We start from the raw sequence: 18,740 nt of genomic DNA, 5'->3' as shown, positions 1-18,740 counted from the left end.
AGTTTCTTTGTTACCACATTTTATTTTTCAAACAACATATAGAATACTTTACACAAAAACCAAGCCATTATCTGCTTCAAGTATTTACATTAAACTTTGTAGAGAGACAGGAAACAAAAACATTCTTTGGGTCTGACCATGCAAAACAATAAATAATGTTGCTGACAGTGCTTTGCATGGTGCTTTGAACAATTTAAAAAAAGCAGATTTTAGTTGGCTATACTTAAACTGACCTGGTCCACACAGTCATCAGACATGCCTCGACAGAAGACTAGGCAACAAGAAAAGAAGACTTTGACTCAAGGTAAGTCAGGTGCACCTCAACACATTTGCTACAGTACAGTATGCACGCACTCATTCAGCGGCAATCCACACTATTCCAATTTGAAGCAACTGTTGACCAGGATAGACACAGAAATAAAAAGTGAAATGTGCGACAGTTTTCAGTGAAAAGCTTAGATTACTTAGAAGAACTGCAGCATCCTTGAAGGATGAAGCACTGTACACAAAAGACCTTTAAGATGTTTTGCTCAGCAAGGCCTTAAAATGTTTTCAGCAACGCTCTTGCCACCAAAACACAACGAGCAGGAGCTTGACGTTGACATCACAAAAGCACAGTCCTCACTCCTTTTATCCCTCAGCAATGTGAAAGACAGCGTGCAGACGTGATCCCGTGACTCCTTCTGCAGGCGGGGTTCTGAATCCGCTCCTCTCCTCCCACTCCCTCACCCCGTCAGCTATGGCTCAGGTGATAATCTGTGGCTCCCAGGACTGGCTGGCCATCTGGGGGCGACACTGTGAGATGATTGGAGGACCGGTCGGGGTCTGGCTGTCTAGGCAGAGGCCACTGACCATGTGCTGCAGAGCTGTGCCTTTGGGCTTCCACTTCTGCAGACAGAAAATAAGGACGGAAAATTTTCAATTAATCAATTTAGTTTTGTGTTATTTCCTGCCCAGATATGATGATCAGCACAGCAGGTCCATGTTAGTAGTGAGTAATGGGCTGAGTCAGACCTGGATTACAGTAATCACATGAATGATTGACTTACTGCACTCACAGTGGAAAAAAAAGTCTAGTACAGCCAGCTGGAGTGCCTGACAGTCCAACATCCCACAAGACAAGAAACAATTTGTTTCAGCTGATAAAAAGTATGTGTACAACTCTTTAGAGACTGTAACCAGGGAATAACCAGAGGAAAAAGTAAAAAGGTTTAGATTGTAATGTCACAACTTAAACTACAAACAGCAAATAAAACGAGGAAAAATATCAACTTTACCTCAAACAGCTGCTAACGCATTGGTACATCAGGAATAATGATAATACAACAATGTTAAGAGTAATTAATGAATATTAATAATAGAATAAATTGTTTGTGAACTCTAAACTACAACAGTTGTGCAGTTTTCACATACAAGGAATTTCTCCTGATGATATGATAAAACGTGAGTTTTAACATAGAAAATAAGACAACACCCGAAATGATTCACAAACTAAACTCATATATAAACTAATAAGACGCATGCCTAATATGTATATACATTAAAAATAAGAATGAGCAATGTGCTGAAATTCAAATGTGTTGTTAATGTGAAGCATCACATAGCAGACTCTGTGCCAGTGAAGCTTAGAGGAGTCGACTTATTACTGCAAACTTCCTATGATCAGCTGGAAAAAAGTTGGGTGAAAAAGTTATTAAATCTGTTTCTCTTTCACCCTTCCCAGAAATCAGTCACGGGCCTCTCTGATAAGGGGGACTTAGACATGCAAATTCAGAACACACTGTGTTGTGTGTTTTACTGTTAATGACTAACTCGTCTTTTGATTCTCCAGAAACCTTATATTCATTTTATGTGAAATTCCGCCAGGTCTAGTCGCTGTGTGTAAATGTGCCGAAGCAAGTTTGACAAGAAACCTGAGACTGATAATAAAGGGAGTGAAAAAGTGTGTTTCCCATAAACAGGGTGTCACCAGGTGTGAGTGGTTTGTTTGTGAGTTCACTGTTTGTATAATTAGAGCTGAAAGTCAGACAACAACACAGCATTAAAGTGCTAAATCCAGATTTCTGGAGCCATATGGAGGCTTATCAAAGGCCGGAGGTGAATAGGGGGTTAATCTTAAGTCCTGCGGAAGCGAGAGTGTGTCACTGTTTATGTGTGTCTGTGTGCTGTTTGTGTGGCAGAAATAAAAAAAAGAAATGAACACATGTGCAGCATGAACCTCACAATGATGTTTAACAGTTTACTTCAGGTTAAACTGAAATACATTTTTGAAGGCTGCAATAGATTTAGAATAAAGCTGCAAACAGTTTGAATCGGATTTCTGTGTCCTGAAATATGGCTAATTCATGCCAAAGAATTTCGAAGTATTTCATTACTTTTATTTTTGTTGGACGAGCTTCTGAAAAGCATTTATTCACGTATTAGATGTAAAATCGATTAAAATCCAGAGTATTAAAAGTCTTTCAGGAACAAACAAAGGAAGGAAAGACAGATTTACAAAATCTCAATAAAACATTTATGCTAAGAAAATAAAACGTTGTACGTGGCTGTTTTTATTCACAAGTGATTTTTCTATTTTGGTGAAAGATGTCCTGTCTGAAAAGCATTTAAATTATGAATAAAAGCCTGAAATCACTCCTCTTAATAAACTGTGGATTTGTCTTTTTGTTGAGATGTTTACAGCTTTTAAAAAGGCAGCATAAATCTGTTGTTGCTGAAAGAGAACAACGTCAAAAAAAGAAGCAATTTTTCCCTTTCTAGGGGATTAAACACTCGGGACAAAAAGGCCAAACATCTCCCACAGCAAAATCTGTTTCCTTGATGATGGGAAGGCTCCCAAAGATCTCTCAAAGGATTGCGATGGGCCTGCAGAGAGATGAGAAGATGGTCTGGCAACATTCCTGCACACTCATACACATGGTTTGAGTTAATACCTCCCTCTTCAATGTCATAAATCGAACATGCAGCCAACGCGGGTCCGCATGAGATTATGTGTTAAACAATCAGAATGAGGAGAGTGGGGAAGGAGCAAGGAGGGGTCAGGCTTGTCCTACTGCTTCAATAAAATCAACAGTTCTCGTTTTGGCGGGAGCTGACTCAGAATCATCTCAGCCTCCTGGCATCATCAGCAGGCGGGCTGCGTAGCATCTGTCCTGGAGCCACCTGTTATCTCCAGATCTTTCATGTATGAGTTCAACACTGTGACTATCACATCTAGCACTTGGTCCCAAAATAAAAAAAGAAAAGAGACTTTTGAAGTGAATAGTGGACGATTAAAGCAGATCCTGTTTGGTTTATTGATCTTTAATTAACAACGTAACTACACAAAATCGGCCTTTTAGACTAGACATTAAGTGGTGCCGATGCTGTGGAACTCAGATGTATTTCCTCTTACCTGTCGGGGCTCTTTACTATTGCAGTGCTCCATCTTGACCTTTGACCCTGCGGTGAAGGCTGAAATTGCCAGGCAGAGGTCCTGCTGACGGATCAGTGGCTCTATTAGCTCCCATCTCTGCAACACACAGAAAAACCTTCATGTATGTTTTTATATTGTACTGTATTTGACATAATTTTAGTTTTACTTCTAAAATCATCACTAAAATCATAAATATAATAACAACAACTGGTTCTCTGTGCTGGAAAACTCTGGTTTCCAGCTTCTAATACAAAAGATGCTATTGATCAGAAACCACTATATTCCAGTTTATCTAATCAAAACAGAGTCTGAAATATTTCCGTTTATTTCCTGGAAGTAAGTACATTTTTCTCATGACCTGCTTTCCTCAGCTTCACACTCTTTGATCTCTTGTGACTGTCTTAATGTAAACAACAGGACAGCAGCTCCAAACCAACAACTAAAAATAAAGGTGACGTCAAGCTGACAAGGTACTGTATTCATCATGATTAAGATAATGGTAAAATTGCAATGGTGATTAATGTTGACTATGACTAAACCTAATTAAAGGTGGCATGTTGTGCTCGTATCCCAGCAACAGAGGAACATTTTCACTTAGGCAACAGAAAAAGAAACCTGACGAATGCTGTCATCAACATGTTGACAAAAATATCATATTTTACAATTGAAAAGCACTATGAAATGAAAATATCACATAATTTATCTTAATTGAAAAGAATGGCACACGCAATCATTACATAAGTTGTGCAGTGATCACATTTTGTACAAATCAAATCTATTCAGTACTCAAATCATCACTGCTGCTTGGTTTCTCTGCACAAAATTAAAGGTGGAGCTGCGTTTAACTACTTCTGTACTGAACAGTGTGTAACACAGAATAATACTTTTTCTTTTAAATCTACAGCTGCAAAAAATGAGCTGTAAAATAATTGCAGTGGAGCAAAATAGTATCATTTGAAAAGTAACATAAAGACTAGAGTAAATGTAAAATGTCCTTGGTTAGGTTAGTACCATCATGGATGGATGGATGAAATTAATATTTATGATTTATTTTAAAAAAAGAAACAGGCGGAAACAACATTTCTGAAGTAGTTCTCTCTTTAAGTCTGTAGATAAATTAAATGTATGAAATGTCTCAGAACCCTTATTTATGAACAAATCTGCATTAGACTTTTTTAGCATCAGCTTGATGCTGCTGACAACATCATTCATGTTATCAACAGCTTCAGGTTCAATAGTATTAGATTCAGTTTTTAAAGGTGTATTTGTACATTTGTACTTGGGTTAAGCATTTAAAAACATACTTCTACTTCTAGTGGAGTACTTTCTAGATAGGTAGTCTTTTAAAAGTCCTGTGCCACCTCTGCCTCACTTTTTCATATTTTCTGCGACTAATTCAGACTTTATGACCCACAGTCTCCACCTGATGGCAGACTCCTGACCTGTGATTGTGGCCTGTTGGCTCCGATGCCCCTGCACTCTGCCAGACCCAGGCCATCGGTTCCACGGGTCTCCAAACACAAACCACCTTGTTTGAGAACACTGGACACCGCTTCCTGCTCGGGGACCCTGAAGGATTCATTGACAGAGAGGAGCGAGGCCAATGAAAGGTTTTATTACAACAATAAAGAACAGATGGATTGAATTGACTCGTTTCCCTCCTGAGTAATTGAATCACACCACGAGGTAATCCATCCTATTTCAACACATACTTGTAAAAATATACAATTACAATTTGAGAGACCACAGCTATTAGGAAAGAAGCAGAAACAGACAGAGAAGCGAGAGCTTCGCTTGAGAAACAAAACACAAACCACTCACAGATTCCCATAGAAATCCCATATATTTAGATGATTGGTTCTGGACTTAAAGGTCAGGACATCCCAAAGGGTTTGTGCAAAATATTTAGGTTTTTTTCTTTCACTAAATGTATGTTTGCTTATTTTTTAATGAAATGAATGTTGAAAATGAAAATTATGTCTGCCTCATTTCAGGCTGTTGGCTTCTTTTGGTGATCAATCAAAACAATCTGGCATTTGGAAAAAGCTTTCTATGGTGCTACACAGCAGACAACATAACATAAATATTAAACATTTTATGTCTACAGGTCAGACAGAGAGTCATAGCAAGTTCTTCATTGTCTAAAAAATAGTTGCTTATTGTTACTTCTCTTGGATGTTTGACCTTCACTGTGCAGAGGCTGTCAGAAGAAAGGTATTTTCACATTCATCTGCTAGAGGGGAAGGTTTCTGTGTGCTCAGCTCGAGTTTAACAGTTTTACATTAGGACGTGCAACTGGGATTTTGTGTCAGGGGAACTGAATTTAAAACCACTCATCCATTCATTAGCTGTGGTCACTAATTAACCTAACCTACGGTTCTAAAACTTTTAAAATAAACAATATTGGCATGCCAATGAACCTGTTAGAGTGATTTACCTCAGCTCAGGATAGACGTTCTCCATGTACCAGCGGAAAGGTTTGCAGTTCAACTTCCGCCGCAGTGTCAGACGATCTGCAATGCTGCAAGAAATAAAAATCATATAAGGATGTAGAGAAAGAACCAGCAATAACTTGTGTTATTGTGGCTTTTGGCAATCAATACAAATAGAGCTAAAGAGCTAATAGAGTAAGAGAATCACTCTCTGTGGTTAAATGTGTGTAAAAAGTGCCACTTGGGCTCTTTTTATTGTTTCAAAAACAACTAACAGAACAATAAAATAATTAATCAGGAAAATGATGCATGTCATGTAAGTGACGATACAGCATGTACATGGTATCTGTTTCAAACATAACCAAACCTGTATCTGAGCTGTTGTACGGAGAGAGAAGACGATGACAGACGTACCTGCCAAAGGCCTTGCCCTGAGCTGACGGCCTTGCAGAGTAGTAGTACTGTTTATATTCGTCCATCCACACCTCAGCAGCCCGCCGGGTGTTCCTGCGTGGACACAGACACAGTAATGACAGTGCTGCTGGCATCCCTGCAGTCAACTCTAATAACAGCGTCACACACTCCGAGCCCTCAGACACCAGCTTTAGACTGCAAAAGAATGTCTCCATGACACCTTGAATTGCAGGTGTATTTGCAACAAGTTAAGACAGAACTTATAAAGAATCTGAATTTGATATTCAGTTATGCACATTTGCAGACGATTTTTAGATTGACACAGTCACGAACTGTCCAAAAACTGAATCTAATTTACTTGACCTGTATTTTGTTACATAAAACAAATACTGTTTGACGTTTCTGACATTCTCAGGTAGTAGTTTCACACAGATTTCATCACAAAGAGCGGTCAGGAAAAATGCACCAAACTCAAAGTAAACACAGCAAAATTCTATAATAAAGGTAAATAATTGATGATGTGGAATAGTTTAGTGATAATCAGGGACTTATCTTCACACTTATAGTATCTGTGCTCAATCATGTGACACTTAAGATTTTAAGGCTGACTAAAAGATTAACCGTGTTGGCAGATGGTAAATTGTTTTGCTTTGTAATAACACTGTGCAGCAGACAGGACGTCAGGTTTCAACAGATCAACCCACTCACTTAATGTAGGTGAGAGCGTTGCCTTCTGGGAAGTCGTATGGGTGTCGTTTCCTGAACACGTGACCCACGCGGCTGCAGGGAAGAATCTCTAAGCTCCCTCCGCACATCCACACCCGGAAAGAAAGCTCTGCAGGAGGAGAGACGCAGCTGATGAGGACAAGAATGGAGGCGTCCAGTGGTGTCTGTTTATCTATGAAATAACTCCGTCTGATGTGCATCTTCACCTGTTACATTATTCATGCAGCAGATGGCTATAAGCTATAAGAAAGCTGTTGTAGTGGATAATTTAATGCTCTGCTGCTTTGCAAAGCTGAAGGACATGTTTGACATTTCAATACGCAGCCTGCTGGACCTCTGCAGCATCCAAAAGCATCTGCAGTCATCTAGAGTCTGGTACACATCACAACTAAATACATTAAATGAAGGCGTTAGAAACTTTAGTATGTGTTTTAAATGTTATTGTTTTTGTTCCAACGCATTATAAACATGAAAAATAGGACAAATCCCGGTCAAATCCCTTCCCCTCAGCAGATTTTAGAGAGTGGCCTGAAATGGGGGGGGGCTGTGTGTAAACAACCTCACGCTCGGGAGCTCTGAGGAGCCTTTATTTCCATATTCGACACAACAGAATTGAGAATATTAATGATTTTGAACTTTGCTGACAGGACAGAGTGGAGCCTGGTTTTGTGTAATTATTTAAAGACATTTTTGAGTAGGATGTGTGAAGAGGATGATTAATAAAAAATGATCTCTCTGATTTCAGCTTAAGTTCACATTGAGCTCACCAAAGTTCTCCCCTCCCCAGATGTCCATGTGGGTGTCATACTGGCCCAGGTGGTTGAACCAGCTCTTGTCCATGACGAAAATCCCACCAGCAATGACAGGAGTTCTGCAGAGTGAAGAAAGACAGTTTGTTCTATCTCTCACAGTATTTATGAACCACATTCATAAGATAACTGACTCTGCAAAGGAGCTCGACATACCTCAAAGTAAGTTACAGACACAGCTGTTGCCATGGGAAAAACACCAAATTAAGAATAAGATCATCTTTAACTCTTACACAAAAACTCTACAGGCTCTGACAGCTCTGTGCTGTAGACACATTTCAATCACATGTTTTGATTAAAAATCACAAAATCAAGTGATTTAAGAGCCTTAAGATGTTTTTTTTTTCAATCTGATGTTGAAGTGTTTTTAGTATTTTAGTATTTTAACATAAAGAAACAAACACTGAGCACAGTGAGCTGCAAGAACATGGGGTCACAGCAACAGAGACACAGCCGCCAGCAAGTAGTGAGAGCATACATTAGAACATTTGAAGATGGAAACAGGAGAGATGACAAAGAACAGTAAACAGATTTACCTGATCGGCTGTGTCGGGTCACTTCTCGCCATTTTCTGCTCAATGGGAATCTGCTCCCATTTGAAGTGGAGACTCCAGTCAAACCCTGACAAAAAATAAAAAAAAAGATTTACAACCACTTTGTCCAGACATCAGATCTGAAACAGCCAAGAAGACAGTTAAGAGTCTCCTGCGGATTTTAGCTGAACTAAGTTTCAGGATTTCCCACTGTTCATATCAACTGTAGCAACAAGAACATGTAGAAAATATGTTTCACTGCGGTTCAATGAAAACGTTCCTCTTGGGGATATTATGATGTGAAAAGGTGGGTTTTCTTTGACTGCTGCTGTGTCATCAGCTGCTACTGTGCATGACTTGTGTGTTGCGTCCTCACCTCCTCTCAAATCAGCAGAAGCAGCCAAGTAGGCAAAGTTATCCAGGCTGATGACGTCGATGATGGGGCTGACCACTCTCGTATGGTCCTGAATGAAAGGAAAAGGACACACAGGCTCACTATCACTGAGGCATTTATTTTTAAACCTAAAAAGTCACGTTAGACCAACGTAAACAACAAACAAACAAGTTTTACTGGTACTGAATATATATGTTTTACCTTTATTTTAATATTCAGCACAGAATATTCTTTTTATTATTAGTTTTTATGTTTGTCACAGATGGTTCTAGTTTTATCCCAAGTCTCTTCTTACTTTTAATGTTCTTTGGATGCAGGTCAACCAGATCCATCATCAGGCACACCCTATTTCTCAGCTGAGTACTGTGGTTTACATGACAATGCATCAACCTTATCAATGCATGACTGATACACTGACTGGTGCCAAAAGCCAAAATGTGTTGATCTCACAGTAAAGCTTATTCTACACTTTCTTGAAGTTTAATTTATTGATGAACTGCTTCATAATTCAGACCTGTTATTTCAGTTTAGCCAACAAAAAGTGCAATATTACAAAACAAACTCTGTGAACTCCTCTGCTGGATGAGAACTACAGTTCAGTGATGTATGTGAGTATGTTTTTTAAAAATTAAAAAACTGCACCACAGTCTATTTAAGGCTCCCAGCTACAAGAGATAAGAGTCTTCAGGGTCAAGTGACAATTCAATAAAGTATTTAAATCTTCTTTGAGTGGGTCAAGAAAATAAATCAACATGTAATACGTTAATGAAGTTTCAATATCAGTTCATGCTGTAGGGATAATTAGTCACCCAGTGGAGTACGTGACTAACAATGATGATTAACCGCCTGTGTGGATGCAGTGTCTTTGAGAAGGGAAGATGATTACTGGCATTGGCTCACCTCATTTTTTTCTAGTGAATTATATAAGTGCACTTTGACCCTCACCTTTTTATTAAGCAGCATTATGTTGTAACTGCATTTTTTGTGCATTAAACTGGGCACAAATAGAATAAAAAGCCTCATTAGTGACATAAAGGACATGAAAAAATAAATTATTTGTGCAGAACAAAAGCAACAGATAACGCTTCATAAGCTCAGGTGTGTTGTCCTGAGATGTTTCTCTCCCCTGTTGGAGAAGTAAACACAGCAGAGGCGAAGTTGCTGTTGATTGCTGGTAGTTTGCGTGTTTGTGTGTCAGTGTTGTCTTCATCTGTCTGTGCCAGCGCTGCTGCCGTTTGCCCACGAGGCATCTGACTGTGTGTGTGTGTGTGTTTGGGCAGTCAAACAGCTTAGCAGCACCACAACCCAGATGACTGTTTCCAATTAGAGCCTCTCTCTCTCTCTTTGCGCTGAATTTGAACCCATCGTGAACTTTGTGTTCATTGCACCAAACAGTGCGGTGATGTGTGTGTGTGTGTGTGTGTGTGTGTGTGTGTGTGTGTGTGTGTGTGTGTGCGCGAGTGTGAAAAGCCACTTTGCCAGAGAGCAATGCGGAAAGTGATGCTCTCAACAGCTTTAAGCCATAAACATTTATTGGGTTTTTAATGAGCCTCTGTGATTTGGCAGCACACAAAGAAACTGCACTTCCAAAGTGGATGTCACTGATGATCTCTCAATATCTCCATTGTGCTTCCCCTTTAGTTTTATTACATATTACTTATGATGTTCATGTAATGTTCATTCTCTTTTCATGTATAGAAAATAATAAATGAAAGAGGAAACTGAAAGGCTTTATCCTCCTAACCCGTTTCATGCACACTGAATTTAACTTGTTCCACTGGACTATTTGACATGTGTGGATCTCTTTTCCTTCGCCTCATTGCTCAGTAATGTCACATCAGTGTTTGAGTAACAGAGCAACAGAAGACACACTGTCCTCGGGCTAAAGGTCAAGAGCCAGATTTCTCGTATGATGTTCTCTGCTCTACATTTTTATTACTCAATGGAGAAATTGACCAAGCTGGAGAGAGTACATATCATGATCACTGACGTGCAATTCATCGAGTGGAGAGCCTTTTAATGGTGCTTAATTGCTAATTAAATTCAAATTGTTTCAGTTGCTGTTCTGAATTAACAAATGAAAAGTGTGATTGTGTTGCATTAAAGACTGGACGCTGATCCTTCATCAGTATTCAGCTCTCTGCAGCCTTTAGGAACACAGAGCTGTGGTGTCAGGAAGATTAAAGAATCCAGCCGGACCAAGGAGCTGGTGAATTATCACTAAGCCGCAACGTTCTCATGAAAACTAGACTAGAAGATTGTAATGCAAGTTGCATGAGTCACAGCTGCACAGAGCCATGGATGAGTGTAAGGAAACACATACATGATGTGAATCCACTCACAGAGTTAAGTAACGTTTTAGTTTGGGCCCAGTTTGGTGATTTTTCCGAACACGCTGCAGACGTCTGTCTTTCAGCACAGTAAATGCTCACTTTTATGGTGCCAATACTTTTCTTCTTTTAAAGGAACAGTTCAACATTTTGGCTCAACATCAACAACATAAATCTTGTAAACGCAACATCTACGAATAGCTTGAAGGGAGTTCCCTCAAATTTGACACAACAGTCCACTTGGACTCTGTGATGAACTGTTTAGATTTTGGTCACTTCATGTTCATTTGATTCTTGTTGTGAATGTGATATCTCAGAAATTCCTTAAAGAACTTTCTTTAAAACTGGCACAAATCATCACTGGTGAAGGAATTTAATTATATTTGGCACAAAGACTCATAAACGTCTTAGAATATAAGTCTAGACAGACCAGCGTGTAAACTACTGTACAGCATCACTGGTTAGTGGACACTTACAACTGCAATGCGGAAATTTTAGTTTGAGACAGAAACATCTGTTCACAGCACTTCACAGACAGCTGTTTCACAACCTTTTTCCTCAAAATTACTATGTTGACTTCAGCAGCATTGCAGAGAGTGACAGACAAATGAAACAAGATATAACCTGTTAATCTTTGAACATTGCAGGTGCTGGAAGGTAAGTGTCGGTACTAAACAGATGTTGGTTCCAACCAGATATTTACCACACATGAGAGTGGCCTTAATCTTCTCATCTACCTCTGTGAAAGAAAGTTACCAAACAAAATGTTGAACTATTCTTTTAAATACACTGCCCATCCAAAACAAAGTCACGCACTCTAATATTTCGTTGGAGCACGTTAATTACGGCACACGTTCACTGTGGCAGCGTTTCAATAAGTTTCTACAATGTCACAACATTTATTCCAGAGTTGAATTAATTTTTCGTCAAGATCTTGTTTTGATGATCGGAGACTCGAACGCTGCACAAAGTCTTCTCCAGAACAATCTCAAAGATTCTCAGTGGGGTTCAGGTCTGGACTCTGTGGTGGCCAATCCATGTGTGGTAATGATGTGTAATGCTCCCTGAACCGCTCCTGGCATTGTAATCTTTGAATTTGTCCGTGACATTAGGGAAGAAAAAGTCCATTGATTAATAACCTGGTCATTAAGTATATTCAGGTAGTCAGCTGATCTCATTCTGTGGACACATAACGTTCCTGAACAAAGAACTGCAGCAACCCTAGATCATAGCTTTTGTTTTTTTGGACGGGCAGTGTAAATGTCTTGGCTGTTTGTTGTATTTGTTGCATTGACAGGACTAGAGAAGTATGTTTTACAATGCAGCAGCAGAATAAGAGAAGGACACATTAAAAAGCTTAACATTTGTGAATAAAGTTGTAGTTTGTATATTGAATTTAGGCAGTAGAGACAGATGCAGCTCCTAAAACCAGAAGAGAACGGACAAAGAAATGAAGCACAGTGGCAGCAGCTCTGCCTGAGTGTTGGACACGAGAGGAGAAGTGATTACTGAGAGAAATATGAAATGAAACAGCTCCTGCTGCAGAATGAGTGGGATTTTTTTCTTTATGTGCCTCTGATGAGAGATGGCAGCGGATTTGGGGAGCAGCTGTGTTGGTTGGAGCCCAGTTGCAGGTTAGTAAAGTCAGAAAGGAGCGAGGACAGAGCCAAGAGACAGCATATTACTCATTGGTGAATGATGAAGGTTTCTTTCCATGGCCACATCTCTCTTTATCAAACCATCAGACAGTCATGTCCCAGTAAGTGCACGCATTCATCTCTGCAGATGCGTATGTGTCTAAATGCATCACTCTCTTTCAGAGCTCATAGCCAAAATGAAGGTTTGCAGAAATCAGTGAATTAAAAATGACAAGACAAAAGTCGCCCTGATAATAAAACCAGTGACTAGTTTTACATTTAAAGCCGCTTTGTTTTGAACTGTGGAAAACACTGATAGTGAAGATTGGAGGCTATCATCCCCAGTGGGCTGCAAAATAGATGTGGTAAATGGGGGGAATCTTTATTTATCTCTAATGAGCTAAAAAAAGAAAAGTGGGTTTAATCAGAAAAGAACTTGCATGAGCATGGAGGCCGAAGTAAGACTAAAGACCGTCACCACGCACAACACAAACCACTGTGGCAACTCAAAACAGATCGGCTAATATTGTAAAACACTTGGGGATCAAGTGGAAAACAGATTGGATGGGAAAGTATGTCGCCATACTCTTTCCAGCAATGGCAAAGCAGAGTGTGACATCTGGTGTAGTACGAGTTGTATCTTAGCAGAACAAATTGAGTGTTTAACAATAAGCAATGCCAACGTATTACATCACAGAAAATAAAATCTGCCCTAAAGACGAGTAAAATCCCCTGAAGTAGAAAAAACCAACATCCTTGTGCTGGGAATATGTGTGTGAGAGCTGCATGTATTAGGTGTCTAATTGGAGAGTGTGAATGACGGCAGACTGTGAGCCTGCGGGTCTTTACCTCCTTGACTCTCTGGATCATCGGCTGCAGCCAATCAGTGTTGACCTCGCAGTGGCTGTCCAAGAAGGTCAAGATGGAGGCCGAGGCCGAGTTGGCTCCACGCACGCGCGATCGGATCAGACCTGAGGGAAGCGCAGGGAAATTGTGACGCTGAACGTCTGAAACTGGTGAAATAGCTGCAATTTGGACTCAATGTGATGCTGCTTCACTGCAAGTAAAAGATGGCACTCCACTGATGAACCATTTCAAGGTCACTGACTCTGTAGGAGCCTTTGAGAAACACATTCTTTCATTTCATTGTGTGTCAACAGTTGAAGCTCCCTCTTTACCTGCAGAAAGAAAACCTCCCTGGACCTCGTACAAGTCATATGAAACGCTGCTAATAAACTTTAATCCAAATGAAGATGCTTGTTTATTTAGAACGGTGCATTCAGGAGCTTCAGGTATAGTTTGCGTGTGTGGGATTGTAAATTTGTAATAATTTATATTATTAAATGCCTTTGCTTATTGCTTATTATGTTTATCTTGATTGTAAGTGATACACAGCTGTAAAATTCAATTTAAACTGCATATAAAAGCTCCTCGGGGGTCATATTATGTTTCTTTCATCCATTATCTGGCTGAAAGTCTATTGTATTATTTATAGTTTATTGGTTTAGAAATGCAAGATACATCTCAAAACATTGTTTAAGTCTTATTTTTCCTTTAAAGTTCAGAAACATTTTCAGACGAATATGTTTTTTACTGCGTTCATGGGAAATTTGTTGTTAGCAAAGCTTCCACAGAACAAACAGCCTTTAGAAACAAAACGAGTTAATTGGATTAGTCTGAAGTGGATGCCAGAATGTCTCACATTATGCCCGAGCAACTGCTTTAAATTGGTTGCTGAGAAAAGTGAAAAGAGAAGTGCTAATTTGGAGCTGAGGGCAGATTCTATTTTAAAAGAGATCAACTTAAGAGCAGGATTGCTACAAGCAGGGAAGCGATGGCGATAGAGGTGTCGTTCTTCATGAAAGGTGCTTCTACACTTGCAGTAATTTGCATTTAAAAACACACAAACTCTGAATAGTTTGGTTTCTAAGCTAAAGGTTATTTAAAAGATCATTAAAATAACACAAACAGGGTGAAAGTGGTTGAAAAAACTAAGTTTGCAGCCTGAGAACCTAATTATCACATGATTATTAAAACCTATTAACTTTATCTATATTAATCATGGTGTTTGATGAGGAGGTCACGTTCCTCAGATGAATTCCCAGAGTTTCGGCTTTGCTGCCACATTTTAACAGTCAGCAGGGATGAAAAATAGACGCAGATACAGTTCTGAAGCTTTAAAACATAAACAGGACTTAACACATGCAGACGCTTTAGTAAACTGTTCAGAAAAACCCAGAAAGACTTCATGAATCATCAGCTGTGCAGCACAATGACACCTATTCCTCTTTAAAATATCATCTTAAATAGTACCAAGGGGCTTCATTTATTACTGTTATTTAACAGAGACATATGCTTGAATTAAATCTGCCCAAACAAATGCTTTTATGTGTGTGTAGGACTTGGATTGCCTTCATGTGTCAGATGTGCTCTGTAAATAAAGCCTCGCCTCGTCTTGACTCCTGCTGAATGTTCATGTAATATTCACTCTGCTCTGGTCTCCGTGAACTCTTGAGGGAAATATCTGACTCTTTAGCTGCTTAATGCTTCACTATGTTCACCAGCTGGCTGGTAACTGTGTGTGTCTGCTGTTTGAGGCTGCACAGGTGTTGTACAGTGGGTTTTAAAGCTTGTGCAACGAATACATCTGCCTGCTGCAGCTCACAAGAGGAGTGAGAGTGAGAGTGAACCAAAACAATCCAATCCAACGCAATGAACTGAGTGATGCCTTAATAGGACACCATATTGCAGCTTTAAACTGCTGCTTACATTAATTTATCAGTCGCATGTGAGATATTTACTGGCACGTTGATCCAGATTTCTCATCCCTGACAACAGTCTGCCTCCTCATGCATGTTTGTTATCGCTGTCGGCACATTTAATGCCTCAGTGCTTGATGACCCCAGGCAGCAGTTTGACACATTAAAGGAGAGAAAGTCAATGATGCCTGAAGGTGTGAAACCATTAGGAGCTGTGTGAAGAGGGAATCAAAGAAGATCTACAGTAGATTAAACTTGATGGTTTATTCTGTGACAAGCCTCACTTCAGGCTGTGCACCACATGTTTGGTCTTTTTTTGTATGTCTTAATGCTGCAGTAAGAGCAGCAGCAACCTGAGGAAGAGGGATTATTGTTCAGAATCAAAACAAATCAGCAACCGCTGCTTCTGGATTTAAGTTTGGCTGAACTTCCTTGTTTTCCGTGTCGAGGATTTAATCTAATTCGGAGATTAAATTAATCCAATTCAGAAACCTGTGGGTGTTTACATGTTTTTCTTTGTGGTTTTAATGAGGATGCTGTAATGAGATGTTCCTTCAAATAGATTTTCCACGTACACCTGGAACCAAGTCATTGTTATTTTATTACATTCTCTTATTACACTAAACCTATTGAGTTCATACTGCTCTGGTTTAGCAGGTGCCTTTTGTGCCTTTTATTTTTGTCTTGATTGATGATCCTTCGTGACACAGTTCCTCCACACTCACCTTCTCTCCTGCCGTTCCTCAGGCAGCGCACTTTGGGGATCTGCGAGAGCAGCTGGCAGTCCTCAGCTGCAAGATGGAAAGCAGAGGAGATGGGATGTTATGGTGGAAGAAGAACACACATGGAGAAAAACATGTCTACTCATCCCCTCATCTTACATCCTGTCACTCACTCAAACCCACAAACCCACCACGCTGCCACACTTGTACTGATTTTTCACTTAAACACGCTGCTCTTTATACTGATAACACTTAAACCAGAGTGATAGCTAAAGCTAAACATCTTTGGTTTTAACATAACATAGCCTTGGTGCTGATTCGTAGCAGTGGTTTTGATTATCCTTCAAATCAGAAACACAACAGCGTCGTCAAACAAAAGAGCTCCATGTTACCAGATAATTAAATTCAAACTTATTTTTTTTCCATAAACAAATCCAGCGAGTGGTCCGTTCCCATCATCCACTCCCTTTATCTCAATCAACAATATCTGGCACAAATCATTTGTTGATGCATAGAGTCTGACATCATTACAAACAGCATGCAAACACAGGTACACACACACACACATACACACCCTGAAGGGGATTAGCATTGGCAGCAGAGAATGAGTGTGATCTTGCTAAGGGATTGTGGGTAGATCAAGCAGACCCCCTCCACAGCAGAGAAACAGTTGTATGCTGACAGAAACAAGCAGGACAAGTTGTAATCCTCTTTGATTTAATTTGTTGTGTCTACAGTACAAACCTGATGCTGATGTTGTCAGTCTAGTTGTCGTATCATAGTCATGTATAAGTGGGTATATTGTCCTATGAAGAGGACAGCTGGTGTGTGTGTGTGTGTGTGTAGACTTAAGACGACGGGGCTCTAACTACCCAGGGAAGAAGAGGAGAAAGTCACGGATCACACCCACTGAGCAGATGTTGTATACTTTTAGTCAGATTGTGTGTGCATGTGCTGCATATGTGAGTGCTTGCGTGCATGCATTATACATTCACATGTCCTCACTATGCAAATCCACACTGAGGACGATAGAGGTGAATAATGTAATAAAATTATGGGGAAAAAGTTGAATTCTATGTATGAATAAATCACATTTAAAATAGTGTTGGAGTTTTCTTATCTCAACACTATTGGAGTGGCACGCTGTTGTCTGGACTCGCAGTTCAGATCACTGTCCTTGATTGAGGCTGGTGTCCTCATGATTAAAGGGAGCCTTAACAGGATTAAACTTGGACAGCATGATCCCAAAATCCCTCACCACCTCCTCTCGCTGTCTGCCTGCCAGGTCACATGTACTGACCAGTCAGCTCACACTCTCACTGAACTTTACCTGCACTAGATGTGTCCTAAATAAACTGTGAAATCTCTGTGTTATTGGACATTTTATTGTTGTTGTTTGGACTTTTACTAAGACAACAAAGCTGACAAAGCCACTGAGTGATACAACATTAATATTCAGAAAATATTACAAAGCATTACAAAATAAACTGAACAAAATAAACCAGAAACTCTCTTGGTTCTGTTGTTATTGTTTGTTTGGTAATTTTGCTGATCTTTAGGCGTTTCAAGGTTGTTCTAAATGTACTTGATTTGGATCTTATGCCTTTTAAATTGGAAGATGGAAATTGAAAGTGGGAAGCTGCTCGGAGGATACTGCACCAAGATATAAAATATTATAAAATGAGCTTCAGTAAAACTAATTGTTGTTTAAGGATGATAATTTGTGAATCCATGTACATTAAAACATAAACGTCTTATTATGATTGTGCAAGGCTGTTTCCACATTAAAAGCGTCAGAAAATTAGATCAGAATATTTGGTTTGTTCATACTGTGAACTGGAAATTCCCAGAGATCTTGCATTAATCCTTAAAATATAAATTATCTACAATAATCAAACACTCCTGAACTAAGTGAATTTAAATAGGTAAGAGCAAAAATGACACTAAAATAGGATTAGATTTATAATCATGTAAACGTTAAGGTGTGGTTACTGTGAAATGTAGACACACCCTGTCTAGCAACAGGAGAACGGGAGCAGCTGGAAACTGTCAGGAAACAGCTGCATCTGTACATATGACGAATGGCCTGCGTGTAAAGAAACAATGCTCCGATGAAGGCAAAGCAAGCCAAAAACATTCAGGGACCAGAACACGTGTAATGTTCAAGCATTTTGCGATGAAGATTGGTGTACAATCTCCAAGAAAGAATCCATCACTGCATTGTGTAGCACCTTGGAGAGCATGCCCAGCCTGCTTTTATACCTCCACCTGAACAGCAGTTTTATTTTTACTTTTCTTAGCAGGGGCGTTTAAGGCGTTTAATAAAACACAGCAGCAGAAAGTGGCGACACAGCAAGACCACAGAGAAAAGCTGAAGGAAACAAAGTTGGTCAGTTCGTGGGAGGCTTATTAGTTTGCAGTCACACTGAGTCAAATTTAAAGGCCACAAAATGGAATCAAAGTGTCGGAAACAGCTTCGCGTGACACTAAACACTGAAAATTGTACTTCAAAACAGGAAGGAGTTGAACAGCGCTGCTCAAAGACAACTCTGCAGAGACTTAATTCACC

General features: G+C 39.6%; 1 protein-coding gene across 1 annotated transcript in view; it reads right to left on the bottom strand.

Annotated features, from left to right (window-relative positions):
- Nucleotides 1-37: 37 nt before the first annotated feature.
- Nucleotides 38-18,740, bottom strand: part of galnt16 (UDP-N-acetyl-alpha-D-galactosamine:polypeptide N-acetylgalactosaminyltransferase 16) — a 28,154-nt gene continuing 9,451 nt past the window's right edge. The window contains exons 5-15 of the mRNA XM_026340347.1: nt 16,175-16,240; nt 13,540-13,661; nt 8,706-8,793; nt 8,333-8,417; nt 7,755-7,858; nt 6,970-7,096; nt 6,262-6,354; nt 5,853-5,936; nt 4,858-4,984; nt 3,395-3,511; nt 38-888 (exon numbers count right to left, since the gene is read on the bottom strand). Coding sequence (XP_026196132.1) covers nt 745-888; nt 3,395-3,511; nt 4,858-4,984; nt 5,853-5,936; nt 6,262-6,354; nt 6,970-7,096; nt 7,755-7,858; nt 8,333-8,417; nt 8,706-8,793; nt 13,540-13,661; nt 16,175-16,240 — 1,157 coding nt within the window. The 3' untranslated portion in view covers nt 38-744. The remainder of the gene's footprint in view (nt 889-3,394; nt 3,512-4,857; nt 4,985-5,852; nt 5,937-6,261; nt 6,355-6,969; nt 7,097-7,754; nt 7,859-8,332; nt 8,418-8,705; nt 8,794-13,539; nt 13,662-16,174; nt 16,241-18,740) is intronic.

The sequence above is a fragment of the Anabas testudineus genome, chromosome 22, assembly GCF_900324465.2.
Source record: "Anabas testudineus chromosome 22, fAnaTes1.2, whole genome shotgun sequence".
Classification (NCBI taxonomy): Eukaryota; Metazoa; Chordata; class Actinopteri; order Anabantiformes; family Anabantidae; genus Anabas; species Anabas testudineus.
Note: the sequence above shows the minus strand (reverse complement) of the source record. Positions and strands in the feature narration are given on the sequence as shown.